The sequence below is a fragment of the Gadus chalcogrammus genome, chromosome 11 (genome assembly GCF_026213295.1).
Source record: "Gadus chalcogrammus isolate NIFS_2021 chromosome 11, NIFS_Gcha_1.0, whole genome shotgun sequence".
NCBI classification, from domain to species: Eukaryota; Metazoa; Chordata; class Actinopteri; order Gadiformes; family Gadidae; genus Gadus; species Gadus chalcogrammus.
In genome coordinates, this window is record NC_079422.1 from 3,226,255 (window position 1) to 3,247,159 (window position 20,905).

The 20,905-nt window shown below is 50.5% G+C and overlaps 1 protein-coding gene across 2 annotated transcripts in view; it reads left to right on the plus strand.

Annotated features, from left to right (window-relative positions):
• itga10 (integrin, alpha 10) overlaps nucleotides 1-20,905 on the plus strand; it is a 46,219-nt gene that overhangs the window by 23,821 nt on the left and 1,493 nt on the right. For both annotated transcript variants that reach the window (XM_056602703.1, XM_056602704.1), the window contains exons 8-28: nucleotides 1,218-1,368; nucleotides 5,088-5,253; nucleotides 11,681-11,754; nucleotides 12,259-12,403; nucleotides 12,704-12,852; nucleotides 13,001-13,144; nucleotides 13,942-14,148; nucleotides 14,238-14,368; nucleotides 14,676-14,842; nucleotides 16,618-16,760; nucleotides 17,905-18,015; nucleotides 18,130-18,215; nucleotides 18,355-18,496; nucleotides 19,068-19,160; nucleotides 19,248-19,324; nucleotides 19,423-19,512; nucleotides 19,597-19,681; nucleotides 19,931-20,044; nucleotides 20,252-20,359; nucleotides 20,443-20,556; nucleotides 20,688-20,783. In XM_056602703.1, the coding sequence (XP_056458678.1) occupies nucleotides 1,218-1,368; nucleotides 5,088-5,253; nucleotides 11,681-11,754; nucleotides 12,259-12,403; nucleotides 12,704-12,852; nucleotides 13,001-13,144; nucleotides 13,942-14,148; nucleotides 14,238-14,368; nucleotides 14,676-14,842; nucleotides 16,618-16,760; nucleotides 17,905-18,015; nucleotides 18,130-18,215; nucleotides 18,355-18,496; nucleotides 19,068-19,160; nucleotides 19,248-19,324; nucleotides 19,423-19,512; nucleotides 19,597-19,681; nucleotides 19,931-20,044; nucleotides 20,252-20,359; nucleotides 20,443-20,556; nucleotides 20,688-20,783 (2,593 nt within the window). The remainder of the gene's footprint in view (nucleotides 1-1,217; nucleotides 1,369-5,087; nucleotides 5,254-11,680; nucleotides 11,755-12,258; nucleotides 12,404-12,703; nucleotides 12,853-13,000; nucleotides 13,145-13,941; nucleotides 14,149-14,237; nucleotides 14,369-14,675; nucleotides 14,843-16,617; nucleotides 16,761-17,904; nucleotides 18,016-18,129; nucleotides 18,216-18,354; nucleotides 18,497-19,067; nucleotides 19,161-19,247; nucleotides 19,325-19,422; nucleotides 19,513-19,596; nucleotides 19,682-19,930; nucleotides 20,045-20,251; nucleotides 20,360-20,442; nucleotides 20,557-20,687; nucleotides 20,784-20,905) is intronic.

Below are 20,905 nucleotides of genomic sequence, written 5' to 3' on the forward strand. Positions count from 1 at the left end.
GTGTGTGTGTGTGTGTGTGTGGTGCTAAGAACAGGTCACCCGCAGACAAACAGGGTGTGGTGGTGATGTCTGTTTGTGTGTCATTAAAGATTCCCTTAGACCTTGAGTCATGGTAAAGCTAGAGAAGAGTTTGCAATACACACGCATGCAGTCGCAGACACACGCACACATGCACGGCCAAGTTGGTTTCTAATTTGGGCTTGAATGCCCCATGCATTAGCTAGACTCAGGCTGTGTGTGTTTGGAGCTATTTCTGTGTTCTCAGCTGGAGGATTGAAGAGGATCTCGCTGAGTTGCGCTCACTCTTCAGTTTTTGATAGAGGGTATCCTCTTGTATATTATCTTATATCGCTGAGGTTTATTTGAGATGTAAGCCAACCCTGAGAGTTTATACTCCTGGAACCCTCCAACTCTTCTGCTCTAGCCCCTTTTGTTCCATTGGCTCCTTCTTTTCTGAATTCGACAATATTCTAAATTCATTGCTTAACACAAACTGTCCTGTTTGTCTTATGCAACAACATCACAAACACTGCAATTAGATGACACATTGCTTGCGTACGAAACATCTATGTGCTCCCCGGTCTATCCACCTGAATGACTGTCTGTCTGTCTGTCTGTTGGTCTGTCTGAATGTCTGTACGTCAAACTGTCTGTCTGTCTTCCTGGCTGTCTGTTTAACTGTATGTCTTTCTAACTGTCAGTCTGCCTGTCTGTCTGTCTGTCTGTCTGTCTGTCTGTCTGTCTGTCTGTCTGTCTGTCTGTCTGTCTGTCTGTCTGTCTGTCTGTCTGTCTGTCTGTCTGTCTGTCTGTCTGTCTGTCTGTCTGTCTGTCTGTCTAACTGTCTGTCTGTCGGTCTAACTGTCTGTGTCTGCCGCTCAGCCTGCCTGTCTGTCTGTCTGTCTGTCTGTCTGTCTGTCTGTCTGTCTGTCTGTCTGTCTGTCTGTCTGTCTGTCTGTCTGTCTGTCTGTCTAACTGTCTCTCTGCCTGTATGTCTGTGTCTGCCACTCTGCCTGCCTGTCTGTCAGTCTAACTGTTTGCCTCTCTGTCTGTCTGCCTGTATGTCTGTGTCTGCCACTCTGCCTGTCTGTCTGTCTTTCTGTCATTCTGTGTGTGTCTGCCACTCTGCCTGTCTGTCTGTTTGTCTGTCTAACTGTGTGTGTGTCTGCCACTCTGCCTGTCTGTCTAACTGTGTTTGTGGGTGTGTCTGTCCCTCGCAGCACCGAGGCGTTCAGCGCCGAGCGGGGAGCGCGCGATGGCGCCACTAAGGTCATGATCGTGGTGACAGACGGGGAGTCACATGACGGGGAGGAGCTACCGGAGGCGCTGGAGGAGTGCGAGAAGAGGAACATTACACGATACGCCATCGCTGTGAGTTTGTGCCTGTGTGTGTGTGTCTGTGTGTGTGTGTGCGTGTGTGTGTGTGTGTGTGTGTGTGTGTGTCTGTGTGTGTGTGTGTGTGTGTGTGTGTGTGTGTGTGTGTGTGTGTGTGTGTGTGTGTGTGTGTGTGTGTGTGTGTGTGTGTGTGTGTGTGCGTGTGTGTACCCAGACGCGTTGGTAACCACCTCCATAGCCCCACACCTGTCTTCACTTAACCTCCTACCTGCCGTGACAGTCGCCGTAACATTCCTTGCATAATGCAGGAAGGAGATAGGGGGAGGGGCTGGTGACCACACCCCTCCCCCGACTCACCCACAACACCACAACTTGGCCCCTTGTAAAAATAGAAACACAGATTCACATAATGAAACCCTCCGCTTCGCTGAAATAACCTTGTGGTGGTGTGAGAGCTCTGTGCCCTGACACACACACACCCACATGGAGAAACACACACGCACACAAACTGGCTTTTACTGGTGGTTTGGTTGTGACTGGGCGGCAGACTGCAGTAGGCTGGTCTGGACCCCTCCCGTCCTCACAATAGAAGCCGAAGCCACTGACTTCACAGAAACCACGGTGGGGGAAATGTGATCCAGAGTGGAGCGATGGAGACGGGTCAGACAGCCCTACAAGGAACCTCTGTGTCCAGCGCTGTTGGACATGCTCTGTGTTGACTTTCTCCACTGCCACCGTCGTGATATTTCTTACCATAGTTGGGGTGAATTCTTTGATCAATAGACTGGGATGGAAGACAAAACGGTTGCGGTGTGGGTGAGAGCTCTCACTGCTGGAATTCCAGGGTCAGCTCCTTGTCATTAGATGAAGAACTAATAGGACCCTCTCCCTCCCCCCCCCCTCCCCCTCCAAATCTATGACACATCAAGCCCCCTCCGTCCACCACGAAGGATAAACATCTACAGTGATGGATCGCATTTCTGCCCGTTCAGAAAGGAAAAAGAAGAGAGGGACTCATGTTGTAAAACATTGGCCAGGACATGTGCAGACTGTGGACCAGTCAGAAGCCGGGGTTGGGCTCCAAATCCCTGCAGGTTGCTGTAATGACGCCCGGAGCATTTCAACACATGGTTCAGTGTAAGGCCAGCTCACCCAGAACACAACTGGAGAAGGCCGACTGCTGCAGGGGAAGTGGAGGAGGATGCCAATCCAAAGGGTTTCATTATGAAGGGCAGGATAGTCTAATGGCTAGTATTTGCCTCCGAGCTGAACTATTCTGGGTTTAAACTCGTTAATGTCTCTAGTCAAACTTTCATCCTTGAGCTTATGTCTAACCCCTGCCTTCTCACTAATGACATTTATCTACAACCACTGTGGATAGGACCATCTGCAAAATGTCTGAATAATACTAAATAGTAAATGAGAAAAACAAACAAATATGTTGAAGGAAATCCATAAGAGGATAACAGTATTCTGCGGAATCATGTTTCACCAATCGGTAACAGCAATGACATGTTTTGCTAGTTCCGACATGGCTGTTTCCGCTACAGGTATCGAGCATACACTCCCAGACACACATACATCCCCTTCAGCCCCTCTCCCCATGCAGCTCCTCCAGGCTGATATTCACACCCTATAGTCTCGCTGTGGATGTGGTGGTGTGCGTGTGTGTGTGTTAGTGTGGGCGTGTGCAAAGTGATGATGCCTCTCTAGGGAGGAACGAAGCAGTGACCCCGTGAGGAGACCTAACCCTAACCCTAAATCAGAATTTTTTGGCAGCCGCTCTAACATTTCCATGAACATATTGAAACATGGGCTCTGTTCATATTACATGTACCCCCTCTCCTCTCCCGTCTACCTCCTGCCCCCTACCCTCTAAAAACAGAGGATTTCCTTTGTTTGCTTGGCAGCCCGAGTCACAGGGAGAGGGGGAGGCCAGAGTTTATGTTTCTCTTAAGGAATTTACTCATTTGCACTTGACACAGTGAAGGCTCACCGCCTGTTTGGGCGCCAGTAGTAGAGGTAGTAGTAGTAGTAGCAGCAGTAGTAGTAATATTAGTTGTAGTAGTAGTGGTATTGGTAGTAGCAGTTGCAGTAGAAGTAGTATGAGCAGCAGTAGCAGTTGTAGTAGTAGCAGTAGTATTGGTAGTAGTATTGGTAGTAGTAGTAGTAGTAGCAGTAGTAGTAGTAGTAGTAGTAGCAGTAGTAATATTAGTAGTAGCAGTAGTAGTAGTAGTAGTAGCAGTAGTAATGTGCTGAATAGTTCTTCTAGGAAAGGGTTCAAATCCGGGATAGCTTTTAACTCACTTTATTGTTAAAGTAGGCATGTTTCGGTATGGTAACTGAAGCTATGGAACGAAAGTCGAGGAATCGTGTTAAACACGTGTGAGAGATAATAACTTTAGCTACTTCGAGCCACGGGCAAAGGCCCGTGACCCTCCGCGGGTGTGGCAGTAGTAGAAGTAGTAGCAGTAGTAGTAGTAGAAGTAGTATTAGCAGCAGTCGCAGTAGCAGTTGCCTACTAGTAGTAGTCATCATTGTCGTCGTAGTAGTAGTAGCAGTATCAGCAGCAGTAGTAGTAGGAGTAGTAGTAGTAGCAGTAGTCATAGTAGTAGTAGTAGTTGCAGCAGTAGTAGTGGCAGTAGCATTAGTAGTGTTAATAGAAGAATTAGTAACCTAACCCTAACCCTAGTAGCGATAGCGTTAGCGATAGTAGTAGTAATAGTAGAAGTAGTATTAGCAGCAGTAGTAGTAGAAGTGGTAGTGGTAGTAATAGTAGCAGTAGTAGTAGTAGTAGCAGTAGTAGTAGAAGTAGTATTAGCAGCAGTAGCAATAGCAGTAGTAGTAGTAGTAGTAGTACAAGTAGAAGTGGTAGTGGTAGTAATAGTAGCAGTTGTAGTAGCAGTAGTAGTAGTATAAGTAGTCGCAGTCGCAGTAGCCTACTAGTAGTAGTCATCGTCGTCGTCGTCGTAGTAGTAGTAGCAGTAGCAGTAGCAGTATCAGCAGCAGTAGCAGTAGTAGTAGGAGTAGTAGTAGTAGCAGTAGTCGTAGTAGTAGTAGTAGTTGCAGCAGTAGTAGTGGCAGTAGCATTAGTAGTGTTAATAGTAGAATTAGTAACCTAACCCTAACCCTAGTAGCGGTAGCGTTAGCGATAGTAGTAGTAATAGTAGAATTAGTAGCAGTAGCAGCAGCAGTAGTAGCGGTAGCAATAGTAGTAGTTCTATATGTTTCCCATGGGAGGGAATATGTTTCCCATGGGACATCTACTGAACAAAGAATGTGCTTCTCAATCCTAAACCTATTAGATTTTTTCGCTAAAGCGTTACTTAATTAGATCATAATTGTTGTATATACTTTAAATGAAAACTTTGGATTTAATTCCTCAGTTGTTGTCTTAAGCGATGTATAAATGCTACATACTGTCTAGTTTTTTCTAAATGGTTGCAGTCTGGTTCAAGTCTTCTGTATTCACAATAATATTTCTCTTTCTCTCTTCCCGGTCCCTCTGGAACACAGAGAACATATTTTATAATTCCCTGCCCAGAAATATGTTTATACTATTGAGCTATTCTTCTATTTCATCTCCCTTATCAGCCTCCACCTCAAGTCTCAACAAATGTTTTTTGTACATTCTTTATTGAATCACCCTTTTCTGCTTATTCACTTAATGTTAATTCCCACCCATGTTTTATTAGTTCTTTCTCCGTCTGTCTCCTTCCTCCCACTTTCCTCCTCCTCCCCGCCCTGGTTCCCAGGTCCTGGGACATTACATCCGCAGGCAGCAGGACCCTGGGACCTTCATTGACGAGATCAAGTACATCGCCAGCGACCCCGACGACAAATACTTCTTCAACGTGACGGACGAGGCAGCACTGAATGACATTGTGGACGCCCTGGGGGACCGTATCTTCACGCTGGAAGGTGTGCGTCGGAGAGGGGGAATGGGACCAGGGATATGAGTGGGAGGGAGAGGATAAGGACACCGTAGATGCCATGGCTACGGCACATTCGGTAGACTCCAATATAGGCAAACATTAGTCTTTTAGTTCTTCAGCAGATTTTCAGAGACAGTGATATTGATGATCATGAGCCGCTGTGATTGAACCTTGTGAGCCGGTGTTAAAACAAAGTGTTCATGTGGCGATTTGATAAGTGAGCCGCAGGTGACCATCCATGCCAATCATTGCCGTAACTGGACTGTCCATACTGAATGTTCACTAAGGGCTCATCGCGGCCGCTATAACTCCCCACCTAGGCCTCTTACTCAGGGATAACTACACGTAGACTGCAGACGTTGAAGGTGAAACAGAGTAGCCACTACTATCTAGTGCTGGTTAGAGGTCAACAGAATCACACTTCCGTGAGACCGGGGGATAATAATGGTGTGTTCCTGAATCCTGGAATGCCAGACTTCCGAGTCGAAAGTGGAAGATCTCCCAGCTTTCTTGCGGCATTTCTCGAAGGCACACCCCCTTTTGATCTTCCTCTTTCGAAAATCTGAGAGTAGACCGAGAGCAGTGATGACGCTCTCAACAAAATGGCTGTGCCCGTGAAGAGATTTTTTCTTTTTGTATTTGTACCACGTAGGTCATTTTAATGTTGATTTACACAAATGCTCTTACACACTTGATTACATTGCTACTTTATTACGGTTTGATACATTGCATGGTCTTGCTGTGCGTTCAATATAATGTAAAGTATTGTTGTTTGTTTTCGGGGTGGTTTGCTAATGAGGCTAATGTAGCTACCAATAAACGACGGCTAGCCACAATTTCCTGCCACAATCACAAAGACGAACAGGAACGCTATTCATGCTCCGAGACCGGAAGGGACGTCAAACACTGGCGTCCGAGGATTCAGGAACACACCATAAACAAACACATTATCCGCAAGGTATTTCTGGACAACGGCGAAAGCTTAGTTGATTGAAGAAAATGTTGCACAAAAGTTTGCCTTCCTTCTTGGACGTCCTACGTGTTTGATCTTTGCTCATTGTGCTCGTTCTTCTTTTACCTTGGATTTATAAGGAGGCTACAATATGTCGGGCTGCTATGAGGTCACAATGCTAACGTAGCTGCTGCGGCTATCGCGATCCATTTCCCCCCCCCCCGCCCCCCCCCCTGTCGGTGGTGGAAACGATAGTTCTGATATTATAACTCTAGTTCTATGATTGTAGGCATAGCCGTCTATGCTTCACCTTATGGGCTTGTCCTGTGCGCGTCCTTGCGCGCACTGAAAATTGCAACTATGCACCAATCAACAAGGGCACCGCCCACATTTCCCACGGCACCGTGTATATAAGGCGGCGCATACCGCCGCTCATCAGCATTTGGAGGGTACAACAGGTGGGAAACTACGCCTACAATCATAGAACTAGAGTTATAATATCATAACTAACTTTCTATTTCATGTAGGCTACGCCGTCTAGGCTTCACCTTAGGGGCTAAGGTGAAGCTGCGTGCGGAGCCCAATCAATGTACTCCTGCTGGACCCAGTCAAAAAGTCACCAGGGCACATCAGACTCAAAAAAGCTGAGGATGTGCATAACAGCTTAATAAAAAACGAATTCCTCCTAGATCAAGCAAGGCGATGATCACGAGAAAAAAGTGAGTCTGTAAAAACTCTGGCTCAAATCCGTGCTTCATGGAATCCATGAAAAGGAAAAGAAAAACCAGAGTAATATGGTTTCCATTAGGTCCGCTACCAACAGGGGCCGCGCTATGGAGTCCAACTCTCCAATAAGGAACTTCTCTCGTCCGTTTTCCATTTGAAAAACGGCGGGAGTGAAATACTGGCCGTCAAATCCAACTCGCCAGCCAGCGAGAGGATATTAACGATGCCGCTTAATAGAACATGCCTATATTCTTAAACCGTAGAAGGGGCCCCGGACTGCAACACAGAGTTGCGGAGTGAGCCCCTGGACATGTCTAACATGTAGAAACGGACAAAGGGGCCGGGGAAGACCAAGACGCAGCCGCGCAGATGTCTTCCACCAAAATGCCTCTGAGGAGAGCCGTTGAAGCGGCCACGCCCCGTGTCGAGTGAGCTTTAACGCCCAACGGTGGCGCTAAGCCCTGCCAAGAGTAGGCTAAGCCAACACCCTCACATATCCAGCGAGAAATCCGCTGTTTAGAGAGAGCACGGCCCCTGCCAGCGTCGCTATAACACACAAACAACTGTTGTGTGGTGCGGAACGCGGCCAAGCGTTTCACGTACAAAGCCAGTGCCCGCACCGGGCACAGGAGATGCAACTCCGCCTCCGCTTCACTAGAATGAGGCGGGGGTGAAAAACCTTTAGCACAATATCTCTCGACCAAAAAGAACTGTCAATGTTCTTTGGGAGGAACGCAGGATTAGGTCTGAGCAGCGCAAAGGAGCTGTCCTCGTTAAGCAACAAGCGGTCAACTCACCGGCCCACTTGGCAGAAACCAAAGCCAATAAGAGCGCTGTCTTAAAGGAGAGGGCATCCAAAGGGGCCCGAGACAGAGGCTCGAAAGGATCCCTGGACAACCCGCGCAACACGGTGGGGAGCTCCCAGCGTGGTGTAAGCACGGGCGGAACAGGCCTAACACGTCTAGCCCCACGCAAGAATCTCTTGACCAGTGGATGGCTGGAGATCGGTCTGCCATCACAGCCTGCATGGCCAGCCGAAACGGCTGCCGCTTAGACCTTGATAGTGGAGAAGGCCAAACCTTTTTCCAATATGTACTGCAGAAACGCAAGCACGCTTCCCACCTTGCATTGAGATGGGACAGCATGGTTCCTGTCACACCAATTAGAGAAGGCGCACCACTTCGCTGCATAGAGGGAAGAAGTAGAAGGTGCACGAGCACTCTGAATAGTGTTGATAACCGCTTCAGGCAAACCTTTGCCCTGCAGGATCAACCTCTCAGGTGCCAATCCATCAGCTGGCCCGATACATCAGGCAGGTGGTGCACCGTCCCGTGGGCCTGTGAAAGCGCATCCGATCTGAACGGTGCCGGCCACGGCGCCGTCCGTGAGAGCGCCGCTAGCTCTGGAAACCACGGATCTGAGCGGTTCTCCGGAGCCACTATAATGAGGGACAATCCCTGTCTGACCCGTTCCAGAAGAGGAAGGATCAGCTGGAGCGGGGGAAACACATACAAAGAGCCCGCGGCCAAGTTGTGTGTGCCAACGCATTCTCCCCTAACGGGGGAAGATCCCGAGGGTTGAGAGAGAACCACAACCTGCAGTGTGTGTTCTCCCTGGACGCAAACAGGTCCACCTGAGCCTTCCCGAACCTCTGCCAGATCAGTCTGACAATGTCGGGATGTATACGCCACTCGTCTCGGCGGGGACCGCCGCGAGACATGAGGTCCGCCCCGAAGTTCTGAGCACCCGCGATATGCAGGGCTCTCAGACTGAGGAGATACTGATGAGCCCAAAGCCAGAGCTCGACCACCTTTCGGTAGAGAGCAGAGGAGCGCACTCCCCCCTGCTTGTTTATGTACGCTGCCGCCGACACACTGTCTGTCCTGATCAGAACGTGGCGGTGATAGAAAAGCACTTTCCTCACAGCGGCGAGTTCCAACAAATGTATGTGTGCTGTAGCGGGCGCAAGCCACTCGCCTCCGACCAAGTGAGAGAGGCACGTTCCTCCCCAACCCGCCAATGAGGCGTCCGTGAAGACCACTACTTAGGACGTCACTGAGAAGGGCGGGTTATTTTTTCCCAATATCCCAGGTCGGGTGACACAGAACGTGGTACGAGGAGCACCCTGAGCTTGTGTCGCATGGGGTCCAACCGTTGGCGAGCAAACCACCGCTGGAGTCTTCGCATAAAGAGCAGACTCAGGGGAACCACGGGATGGGTGGCTGCCATCAGCCCTAACAGGCGCATGGTGGACAGTGCGGTCACATTTCTGCGAACGCGAAAGCGGGAGAGTGCCAACAGGATGGCGTCTCGTCGAGGAGGTGAGAGCATCGCTGTCATGGTTGCTGAGTCTAGGCAAAGCCCCAAGTACGTAGACTATCTGTCTCCTCACCTTCCGCAGACTGTGGGAGGGAGGTAGAGGGGATAATGTGGGGGACTGGTACAAGCGTCCGTATCTACGGGCTCGCGTAACGAGTCTCCAGTCCGCCCACGAACCTCAAAGGGACGCCGCTTATTTGAAGCAGGTGAACCAGAGGCTATCGGCATCGGGGTTGGAGGCGGCCCCCTGGAGCGTTGGGACCGGGCTTGACCCCGCTTCCTTCCGGCCTGCTGCTGGTAGGAGCCCGTGAGAATTGCCCCGAACTGGGAACTATTCTCACGGACAGACTGCTGGTGCACGAGCACCTCCGAGAACCGGGGCCCAAATAGTCCATCCGGAGCTAATGGGCCCTGGACGAGGCTGGCCCTCTCTCGTTCATCGTTCATAGGCCATACTGCTTGGACGCCATCCGCATAGCTGGAGGATGGCGCTGGAGAAGCGGGAAACCGCCAGCCATCTTGCGGCTTCCTCCGGGCCGTAAGCCTCCCTGCCAGCCGACAAGGAGACCAGGGCAGAGGTGAGCAGGGCGAGGTTGTTGACCGCCGCCGCAAATTGTGAGGCACAGATGAACACTCTGTCCGTCAGGCCGATAATCTGCTTCTGGAGGCGGTCGGGGGGCAGCGGCTTCTCGTTAGGATGCCATCTGGCGCCCGGACAGAGAAGGCCTTCACCGGGGCCTTGAGGGTAGAAGGGTCTCCACCTGCAGCGGTGAAGAAATGCTGAACCAGTGGGAACGGGGGGCACTGGGTAGCCCGCCGGGAGGAAGAGAGGTTGCGAAAGCACTCGCCCTGCATGTCATCCGACATGAGGGCGAGAGGCGGGGCTGGCATAAGGATGCCCTTGATGGCCGCCGCCTCGCCCATGATTTCGCCGAATAGATCCGCCATCCGGCGTGGACGACCATGGCGGTGGAATCCCTGGAGAGGGAGAACCCGGACGCTGGGTCCGCAAAGACGTTGTTCAAGGAGGCGACGTCATCCACCTCGATGTGGTCGTCGTCGTCTTCAACGTCGGGTACTCCAGCCTTAAAAATGTCGATGGCCTCGGAGAGGTCCACCGACGACGAGAAGAATAGGTGCCTGGAGAGGAGCCCCTCTTCAGGCAGCATGCGCCAGGCGGCACAGGAGGCGGGGGTAAAAATGGCAAATGCAGCGTGTTCAGCGCGGAGGCATCTGAAAATACGCCAGGAGCCCGTCACCCGGCACCAGGGAAGTGGGACAGGAAGCACAATGAGGCCCTGAGAAGGGCTCAGCTCTTAGGGAAGCGCTCCTCAGTGGCCCTGAAAAGGGCCATTGGTCTGTCGCCTCGCCCACGCCGCTGCAACAGGGTTCGAGAAGTTTAGAAGTCATGTTGATCAGTACAATGCTGAAAGAAAAGGGAGGATGAGCGGCAGTATGCACCGCCTTATATACACGGTGCCGTGGGAAATGTGGGCGGTGCCCTTGTTGATTGGTGCATAGTTTAAATATTCAGTGTGCGCGAGGACGCGCACGGGCCAAGCCCATAAGGCGAGGCCTAGACGGCGTAGCCTACATGAAATAGAACACAAGCCGTAACTGAGCTGCGCCGAACCGCACCTATACTACTACAACAGTGCATGAGCTTGTCCCCAAGATGAGATAAGAGGTGTCTGGACTGAACTCGCAGCAATGTGTGAGAAGATTGGCTTACGAGGGAAGTTTCTTAAATAAGAAAAAGGTAGTAGTTTTACAGAACAGACTTATTATGTGATGGGTTATCACGTTTTACAATCTTAGAGGGAGAGAGATAGGATGAGAGGGTGAGAGAGAGAGAGAGAGAGAGAGAGAGAGAGAGAGAGAGAGAGAGAGAGAGAGAGAGAGAGAGAGAGAGACGTATGGAAGAGAACTATGTTCTCTTCGCCTTCTGTAAGAGGAGACAAAATATGAATAACACAGCACTTATTCACAACATAGCCCAACATATGTGAGCAGTTCTGCTAAAGACATCATGGCACCAAGACATCAACGAGGGAAGGAAGGAGGGAGAGGAAGGAAGGGGGAGACGTGACTACCACCTGGGCTCTTCAGGGAGATCCACCAGAGAGAGGGAGGAAGGGAGGGTACGGGAGACTGAGAAAATAAGGGTGGGGGTGGCAAGTCTGCAGAGTCCCCCTGGTGAAGGGAAAGACCATCATTGTCCTGTTACTGACCGCCACGCTACTCTCACCCCTTCACTCTCACCCCTTCACTCTCCCCCTCCTCACCCCTTCACTCTTCCCCTACTCTCACCCCTTCACTCTCCAACTACTCTCACCCCTTCACTCTCCCCCTCCTCTCACCCCTTCACTCTCCCCCTCCTCTCACCCCTTCACTCCCCCCCTCCTCTCACCTCCAGGCACGTTGGGCTCCAACCAGAGCTCCTTCCACATGGAGATGTCGCAGATCGGCTTTTCAACGCACATCCTGGATGTGAGTTTGTTAAGTACAACATCAGGTGTCTCCACCAGGGCAGCATGATCCAAAGGGATAGGACCCCAATACAGACCAGAACTCTGGGGAACGGAACAAAAATACTTCCATAAAAACTCTAAATCTCATTTCCATGAACTGGCATAGGAAATACTAACAACTTGGGAACTACAAAAGGGACATGACACGTATAACGAACCGACAAGGGAACATAGCTAGTGAACTGGTCAATAGGGGAGAGAGAGATGAGGGAATGAGGGGCAGGTGGGAAGATTGACAAGGACGCTCAGGTGAGGGGAATGAACTGCAGATGGGAGTGGCGGGATCTGTGAAGTGAGGGTTTAAGAACAGTTTAAGGACATCTGGTGGACAGCTAGAGAAGGGAAACTAAACAGAGAGTCAGACTCTTGACTATCAGGTAGTAATTTGAATAGTCTGCTCTGGTGACCAGTCTGACATCAAAGCCTGTCTCTCCCGTCCCCCGTCCCCCCCTGCTGTTTTCAGGATGGGATCCTGTTTGGCATGGTTGGCGCCTACGACTGGGACGGAGGAGTGCTGAAGGAGGGGGTGAACGGGCGCATCATGCCCCCCAGGGAGGCCTTCGAGTCTGAGTTCCCCCTGGAGCTCAAGAACCACGCTGCTTATCTAGGTGCCTGAGGTTCTGGCACTCTGACTAGTGCGCTACTGATTATGCATTATATGTCGGATTGTCTGACTCAGACTTGTGTAAGATACATGTAAAGTATTTTGGGCTTTGTCCTGTACCTCACAGAGGTTTGAAAACACTCACAAAATATAAATGTGTGTATGTCTTTTTGCGTGCGTGTGTGTGTGTGTGTGTGTGTGTGTGTGTGTGTGTGTGTGTGTGTGTGTGTGTGTGTGTGTGTGTGTGTGTGTGTGTGTGTGTGTGTGTGTGTGTGTGTGTGTGTGTGTGTGTGTGTGTCTATAGGCTACACCGTGTCCTCTGTGATTGTGGGGGACTGGAGGCGGCTGTACGTGGCCGGGGCCCCTCGGTTCAAACACAAGGGTAAAGTCATCCTGTTTGAGCTGAGCAACGACGGGGACGTGGACATCGTTCAGGCTCTGAACGGAGAACAGGTAGCGCCTGTTATCCTGCGGCCCGTTTGTCTAACGTATTGGTTGACGTTGAACTTGGTTTGGTTTATAACAAACAGAGCAAGTCTGCCCCCTATTGGTGAAGAAGTGCAGTAACGCGTCTCCCTCGCTGTGGTCCCTGTGTGTCCAGATTGGATCGTACTACGGCAGTGAGGTGTGTGGGCTGGATATTGACCAGGATGGCATCACGGATGTGCTGCTGGTTGCAGCTCCCATGTTCCTGGGCTCCGGGAATAAAGAGGCTGGCAGAGTTTACATCTACACGTTTAATGGGGTAAGGAGGAGAACCGCCCAGGGGCAGAAGGGATTATTGTATGGAGCGGATTGTTTCCATGACCATGAAAACAAAACAATAGAAAATGGGTAATATATATGACAAACAAATAGCATCGATTATGTCCAATTTTTTTTATCTCAGATTCTCAACTACACGGTTGAGGTCAATTCATGTTTTAAAACATAATTTATCCTAATAACTGCCGTCCTGTCTTCCTGCTCCTCCTGCTCCTCTGTCTTACTGTCCTCCTGCTCCTCCTCCTCCTGCTCCTCTTGTCCTCCTGTCCTCCTGCTAAACCTGTCCTCCTGTTCCTCCTCCTTCTCTTGCTCCTCCTGCCTCCTGCTCCTCCCCCTGCTCCTCCTCCTCTTCCTCCTGTCCTCCTGCTCCTCCTCCTCTCCTCCTGTCCTGCGTCTTATGTCTTCCTACTCCTCCTGTCCTCCTCCTCTTCCTCCTGTCCTCCTCTTCCTCCTCCTCCTGCTCCTCTTCCCGCTCCTCCACCTCCTCCTCCTGCTCTTCCTGCTCCTCCTCCTCCTCCTGTCCTCCTGCTTCTCCTGTCCTCCTCTTCCTCCTCCTCCTGCTCCTCTTCCTGCTCCTCCACCTCCTCCTCCTGCTCTTCCTGCTCCTCCTCCTCCTCCTGTCCTCCTGCTTCTCCTGTCCTCCTCTTCCTCCTCCTCCTGCTCCTCCACCTCCTCCTCCTGCTCTTCCTGCTTCTCCTCCTCCTCCTGTCCTCCTGCTCCTCCGTCCTGTCCTCCTCCTCCTGCTCTTTCTGCTCCTCCTCTCTTCCTCTCTCCCAGGAGGGGGTGTTTGTGCTGAATGGGACCCTGAAGGCGGTGGTCAGGACCCAGGACGCCCGGTTCGGTTACGCCATGGCCGCCGCACCCGACCTCAACCACGACGGCTTCAGCGACCTGCTGGTGGGTGCGCCGCTGGAGGACGACCACCGGGGGGCGGTGTACCTCTACCACGGAGACAACATCTACATCTCCCACGACTACAAACAGGTATGATCTGCTCAGCTCAGGCCCAGAAGACCGATCCAAACATCTAGACACTAAACCCCTCTGCCACTCTGGTCTCTGTCTGCCCGCAGCGCATCGCAGCCGTCGACATCTCCCCGTCACTGCGGTATTTTGGCCGCGGTGTGAGCGCCCGTCTGGACATGGATGGAGACGAGCTGATAGACCTGGCCGTGGGGGCCCAGGGCAGCGCTGTGCTGCTCAGGTGGGTCAGCGGAGTGGGACAGGGCTGGAGGGGAGGGGGGAGGGATGGTAGACCATAGAGAGTCCCCGAAAGGGGCTGGACCTCTCTAGCTGCTAGGGAAGCTTTAGTGAGAGATGGTTTAGTTGGAGTTTATTGCAGAAAGGTAAATCAATAATATATGATTGTGCTAATTTCTTTATTGGAGTGACAATATTGTGGAAGTTTACTGAATGCTGTAACTTAAAATCTTCCAGGAACGATCATCATTTGGTTCCCAATAGTCTCTAGTCTCATGCTTTATTCCCCCCCCCCCCCCCCCCCCCCCAAGCTCCCGTAGCATCGTCCAGGTCAACGTGAGCCTGGACTTCCAGCCCCACTCCATCAACGTGATCCAGAAGACCTGCCAGAGGGGCAGCCGTGACTCGGCCTGCCTCAACGCCACCGCCTGCTTCCTGGCTGTGTCCCGGTCTCCAGGAACCCAGGCCAACAGCTTCGGTACCTCCATACCTAGTGAACAGTAACGTCGCTGCCTCCATACCTTGTGAACAGTAGCTTCAGGACCTCCATACCTAGTGAACAATAACGTCGCTACCTCCATACCTAGTGAACAGTAACGTCGCTACCTCCATACCCAGTGAACAGTAGCTTCAGGACCTCCATAGTGAACAATAACGTCACTACCTCCATACAGTGAACAGTAACGTCGCTACCTCCATACCCAGTGAACAGTAGCTTCAGGACCTCCATACTTTGTGAATAGTAGCTTCGCTACCTCCATACCTATATATTTACCTTATATTGCATAGATTCCTTCATATCTTTTTCCTATCTCATAATGTTTCTTGTATCTCAGCCCCAATTGACCAATCCTTGTATGTGAAAGCTTTCTTAAAGGTCCCATGGCATGCTACTTTATGGATGCTTTAATATAGATATTAGTGGGCACCTAACACATTATTCGAAGACGTTCCCGAAATTCCGCCTTGGTGCAGAATTACAGCCACTACGAGCCAGTCGCACATTGAGCTTTCCCCAAACGCGCCGTTTCGGTGTATGTAGCTTTAATGCAAATGAGGAGGAGAGAGGCGGGTCAAGGAGGAGGGTGGGGGTGTGGCCCTGAGCAGCTTGCGGCCACGGTACCATGCACTCCGTTTACAGTGGATGTATCGCAATGCCGAGGCGCACACAGCCTTTGACCGTGTGCTGTAAATATTCTAGAACACTAGAATATTTGGAGCTCTATATCTAAATAATATCATATTATACATAGATATCTATATCCTATAATATATATTATCACTTGTGTGCGCCTCAAGACGATATTATGAATCTCAAACGACTGCGTCGGAGAACGTCCCGTTCTAAAGTAGGCTGAACCACGACATGGAGGAGAAAGGGATTGTTGCCCGCGTTTGTTGACAGCGATTGTCTCCCGCCGGAGCCTCGCTGCCGAGGGACCAACGCCTAAGCAGCGGGCAGTGGGCAGCGCTTAGGCACCACTGCCTCCTGCAGCGGGCAGCGCCAAGGCGGTGGTTCCTTGGCAGCGGGCAGCGGGACGCGGGGCTCAAGCGGGAGATAATCTCGGGCAATAATCCCTTTCTCCTCCATGTCGTGGTTCATGTACTTCAGGGAGTCAAAGCCAAAGTTCCGTTCCCCCAATTCCTTCTCAACCATGGCCAAGGTAACCCCCACTACGAGTCTCATTGTGGAAATACCGGAGACTTCAAAGTACAGACGTGTTATGTGCCATAACACCAACAGCAGAACGGTTATCCAAATAACAAAGAAGTGTACAACACTTGCGTTACAGTGTGTGTAATCACACACACACACACACACACACACACACACACACACACACACACACACACACACACACACACACACACACACACACACACACACACACACACACACACACACACACACACACACACACACGTGGCTTGCACGGTCGTAGCTCATTGTCTCATTGGCGGGCCAAATTCTCTGGGCGGGCAAGGCAGAGAAAGGGGAGGTAACTTGGCCCCAAATCAGCGCGCCTGAGCTTCTATTTTTTCAAAGGCGAGCAGGATACCTATTGCTCATTTTAAACCGAACGCAAGTTTTAGCCACTGGGGGACGATAGGCAGGCTAGGGGAACTCATATTTCGGTAATATTAGAAAACCTCATAAAGTGAGATTTTCATGCCATGGGACCTTTAAAAGCCTTTCTGATTGAGCTGGTTCTTTTTATTCTGACGCTCCGGGCTGTGTGTGCTCTGCCTCAGCCTTGTGGATCACGGCCATGCTGGACGACAGGAAGCTGTCGGCCCGGGCGCTGTTTGATGACAACTCCCAGCGACAGACGCAGATGGTGGTTGGGATTCAGACGGGACATATGCTCTGCTACAGCCTTCCCTTCCACGTCTATGTGAGTGCTGCTGTACACACCCAACACCACATTAATAGTCACGGCAGGTTTCCTCTTATTGCGTTTCTTTCACAGCGACAGCTTCAAGGGGCTGGGGAAGAGAGGATTGAGGACTAACCCAAAGGGAAAAATATCAAAATAGTGGGCTGAAAGTCAGAGATAGAAGGAAGCCTGTGTGGGGACACGTGAGAGGGAGTACAACCTGATACATAAGTGAATAATCCTACAACCCAATACCCCATGCCAGGCGCTTGCCGTCTATATGGGCAGGTGGGGCAGTGAACTACTTGCAAAAGCATGCTCCCAAAAAAATTGTTCCTCAGCTAATCATTGAGCCAACTCTATTTTTAATAATGTGATTTTCCAATTAACTATCTTTACTTTCTGTAGGCTTTCCGACTATTTTTGGTCTGTTAACATCAAATTTTGGATGATGGTGGTGATTGTAGTTGAGTTTAACGTGTCATGCAGTGTTGGGGCAGGGCAGCTCAGCGACTGCGTTCTTCCGTATGTTAATCGCATAACCCTGCAGGCTGCAATAAGAATTGCAATCTGCGCTGAAAGGCGCCTATATGGTCGTAAAGTAGTCTGCCCCATGGTCATATATTCTATAACTGTTGTTATTTTAACTCAAATTATTCCGCCAGCGTCTTCCGTCGTTCCTATATCAGATGCAGATATGGCGAGTGGTGTTGCACCTGTGATTAACAGTGCTGAGTTTCTGTTAAAAAAAAACATTTGAGAGGTTCAAATTGGAAGAGAAGTAAAGCCATCAAACAACTTGGCCCAGACAGACCGGATATAAACATTATCCAACAAATGAAGGAAAGGGGGAAAATTTACAACAGAACTTTCTCCCGAGCATGGTATGAAAAGCAAAAAATGGCTATGTGGTTGCTCAAAGAGAAACACTGGTTTAAGTGTGCACAGGACGAGGGGAATTATGGACCATGGGTGTGAGTGATGTGAAGCATATATATATAATACAATATTACATATGTATATATTATGTACATATTAAAAAAACATATAAATTGTGGTTGTGGTCATACGCCAGTAGTTTCTGCCCAACTGAAATTTAGAGTCACCGCACGCTACTAGCCCAGACATTCACATCTGTGAATGACCGTGTCTCTGTTGACAGGACACCGCTGACTATATCCGTCCAATCAGCTTCTCGTTGCGTTACAAAATCAACAACACGGAGAGCGGCCCGGTGCTGGACGAGGGCTGGCCCACCACCGTCAAGAAGTTTGTGAGTGGACCCTTCTCATCCGAGGATCAGGATGTCATCCTCACTATGGACGCTATGTTCAGTTCAAACCAGTAAATGTATTATTGTCTCCCTCACTCTCTCACATCTCTCCAGATCCCTTTCTTTAAGGATTGTGGTGAGGATGACGTGTGCACCACAGACCTGGTCTTGAACGCACACATGGATATCTCTGGGACCAGGTACACACACACACACACACACGCACGCACGCAATAACGCACGCACGCACGCACGCACCCACCCACACACACATACACCTTCCGGCAGCCCCTGACCAGGTGGTGCCATCAGGCTGTACTTACTGGTTGTTTTTGGCAGGCACAAGCCCTACGTGATCCGGAGCCCCCGCAGACGGCTGGCCGTGGAGGTTCAGCTCCACAACAAGCTGGAGAATGCGTACAACTCCAGCCTGGTGCTGCACTACTCACGCAACCTGCACTTCTCAAGCCTTAGCATCAGGGTACGCTAGTTAGCATTAGCTGCCACACACACATTCATTCAAGCGCGCACACACATTCACAGACACACAAGCACACAAGCAAACCTACTAATGCACAGATGATGGAACACCAAACTCAAATGCATGTAGTCACACACTTACACACAACCACACACACAAACACACATCAAGCCAAACTCATCCACCTTTGCTTAAATATGTTCGTATCTTGTTCATAGTGCAACACCACGTTCGTAGCATGGTGTTGCACTTATAGTACAACAACATTAATTTGCAGCAATGCTCATTATAATGTTCATACACAAACACAGTATCACGAAGTTGCCCTCTGTCGTATCCATGGGGATAACACGCCCACTTCTTCCCAGAACTCTTAGCCCAAAACACATTTATTTTATATCTCAATGTTTAAATTCGATCAAACAAGGGGTTTGCTTGCACGTTAACTACTACAAGGATGACACTACACAGCACATACCAGCACAGTATTTAGTAATCAATCTGTGAAAAGATATTAGTATTGACATCAACATTAGCAGACTACTCATCTCTCTGCTCCTTGCGGTCGCAGGACGACACTCAGTTTAAGATTGAGTGCACAGCGCTGGGGTCCAACAGTCACTCCTGTAACGTCAGCTACCCTGTGTTCCGGTCCCAGTCCAAGGTAGGTGGAGGCTTATAACACAAACAGTTAAGTCATGAGGCTACACTCAACATGCCCATTTACCCTTGTCTCTCTCTCCACCTCCAGGTAGACTTCATGCTGGAGTTCGAGTTCAGCTGTACGTCGCTACACAGCCGGGTCCAGATGAAGCTCAATGCGGCCAGGTAGCTTCCATCACGCTGCCTTACACCTTATATGTACAGACGCTCTGCCGTGACATGCGTGCTGACCTCTGGCCCCGCGTGTGGTTCTCTGCTTGCAGCGACAGTGTTGAGCAAGAGGACACTCTGGCGGACAACAGCGTCCAGCTGCAGAGCTTTGTCCAGTACGAGCCAGACCTGTTCGTCAGCAGGTGTGTTGCTCAAACATACACTATCGGGATCCATTTGATACATCCAGGGCATTTCAACCCTTACTAGCTTTCTTTCTGTTGCAGTGACTCCAAGCTGAACCGCTACGAGGTCCACCCCTCCAGGACGATGTCCGAGGCCGTAGGGCCTGAGTTCTACACCAACTTCAAGGTAAAGGCTGGGCCCTTGGCATCATTCAATTCATCGATACACACGTAAACCACATGCTCATTAGATGTGCCTTCAATCACATTCCTTATTAATACCTTATGAAATATAGTCCCTAATTAGGGCTTGGGACCACAATATAAATTTAGTGAGGGTGTGTGTGAATGACTGTGTGTGTGTGTGTGTGTGTGTGCCCGTGCATTTGTACGTGTGTGTGGGTGCGTGTGCGTTTGCACGTGTGCGTGTGTGTAGCTGCAGAACCTGGGCTGCTACGCGGTGAACAACATGGAGCTGCGGCTGAACCTGCCCGCGGTGGCCGCGGGGGACAGAGTGTTTATGAACGTCACTGAGGTCTTCTTCCACAACGTGAGTAGTTCTCTGTGGCTCCCTGTATGTGTCTATGTGTGGGACAGAGAGAAATAGATACGACTCGAACACGGTTAGAGAGGGGTACTCTCTCCTTTCTGTGTGGGTGAGAGACAGTGAAAGCGATCCAGAGGGAGAGAACTCTGTTCTCTGTGAGTGACGTTTGTGCAGATCTATCGTGACGGTCCCTCACTACCCCTCCTGCAGGCTACTGGGGTGAACTGCAGTGTAGTGAGCGATCTGGCCCGGCTGAAGGGCAGGCAGAGAGACGTACGGCCCCTCCACCCTGAAGACATGCTGCAGAATGACATTCTGGTGAGCAGCAGCCTTTGGTTTCACAGACAACAGCATGTGCCTTTAGTACTAGACTGTAAGTGTGGGCCCGTTTCTGTGTGCAGAACTGCAGCAGGTCCTGGTGCGTAGAGGTGGTGTGTGACGTGCGGCAGCTCCTGAAAGGACAGGAAGTCCTTATTCGCGTCAGTCGCAGGGTTCAAGACGAATTCTTCAGAAAAGTGAGACACACACACTCACACAGACACTGTTTTTGTCTTGTTAAGAGAGCCACAACAGGTACAGGTACAACTTGCATTTGTCACCAGACACCCCCAGCTCTAGTGACATCGGTCTCTGTTTCCCTCACTAGGCCAAGTACAAGTCAGTAAAGGTAGTCGGCACTTATCGCCTGGCAGCCCAGGAGAGTCACCTCATCACCCTGGGGGCAGGCGCTGTCTGGAGAGAGGTAAGGAGCGAACGCAAAGGGTGGTGTGTTTCTCCCTCACAGCTAGCCATCAATACACAGGGTAAACCTGACCACTCATACACCAGGCCTTGGAGCCAAAGAGGATTGTTTCATTCTCCCAT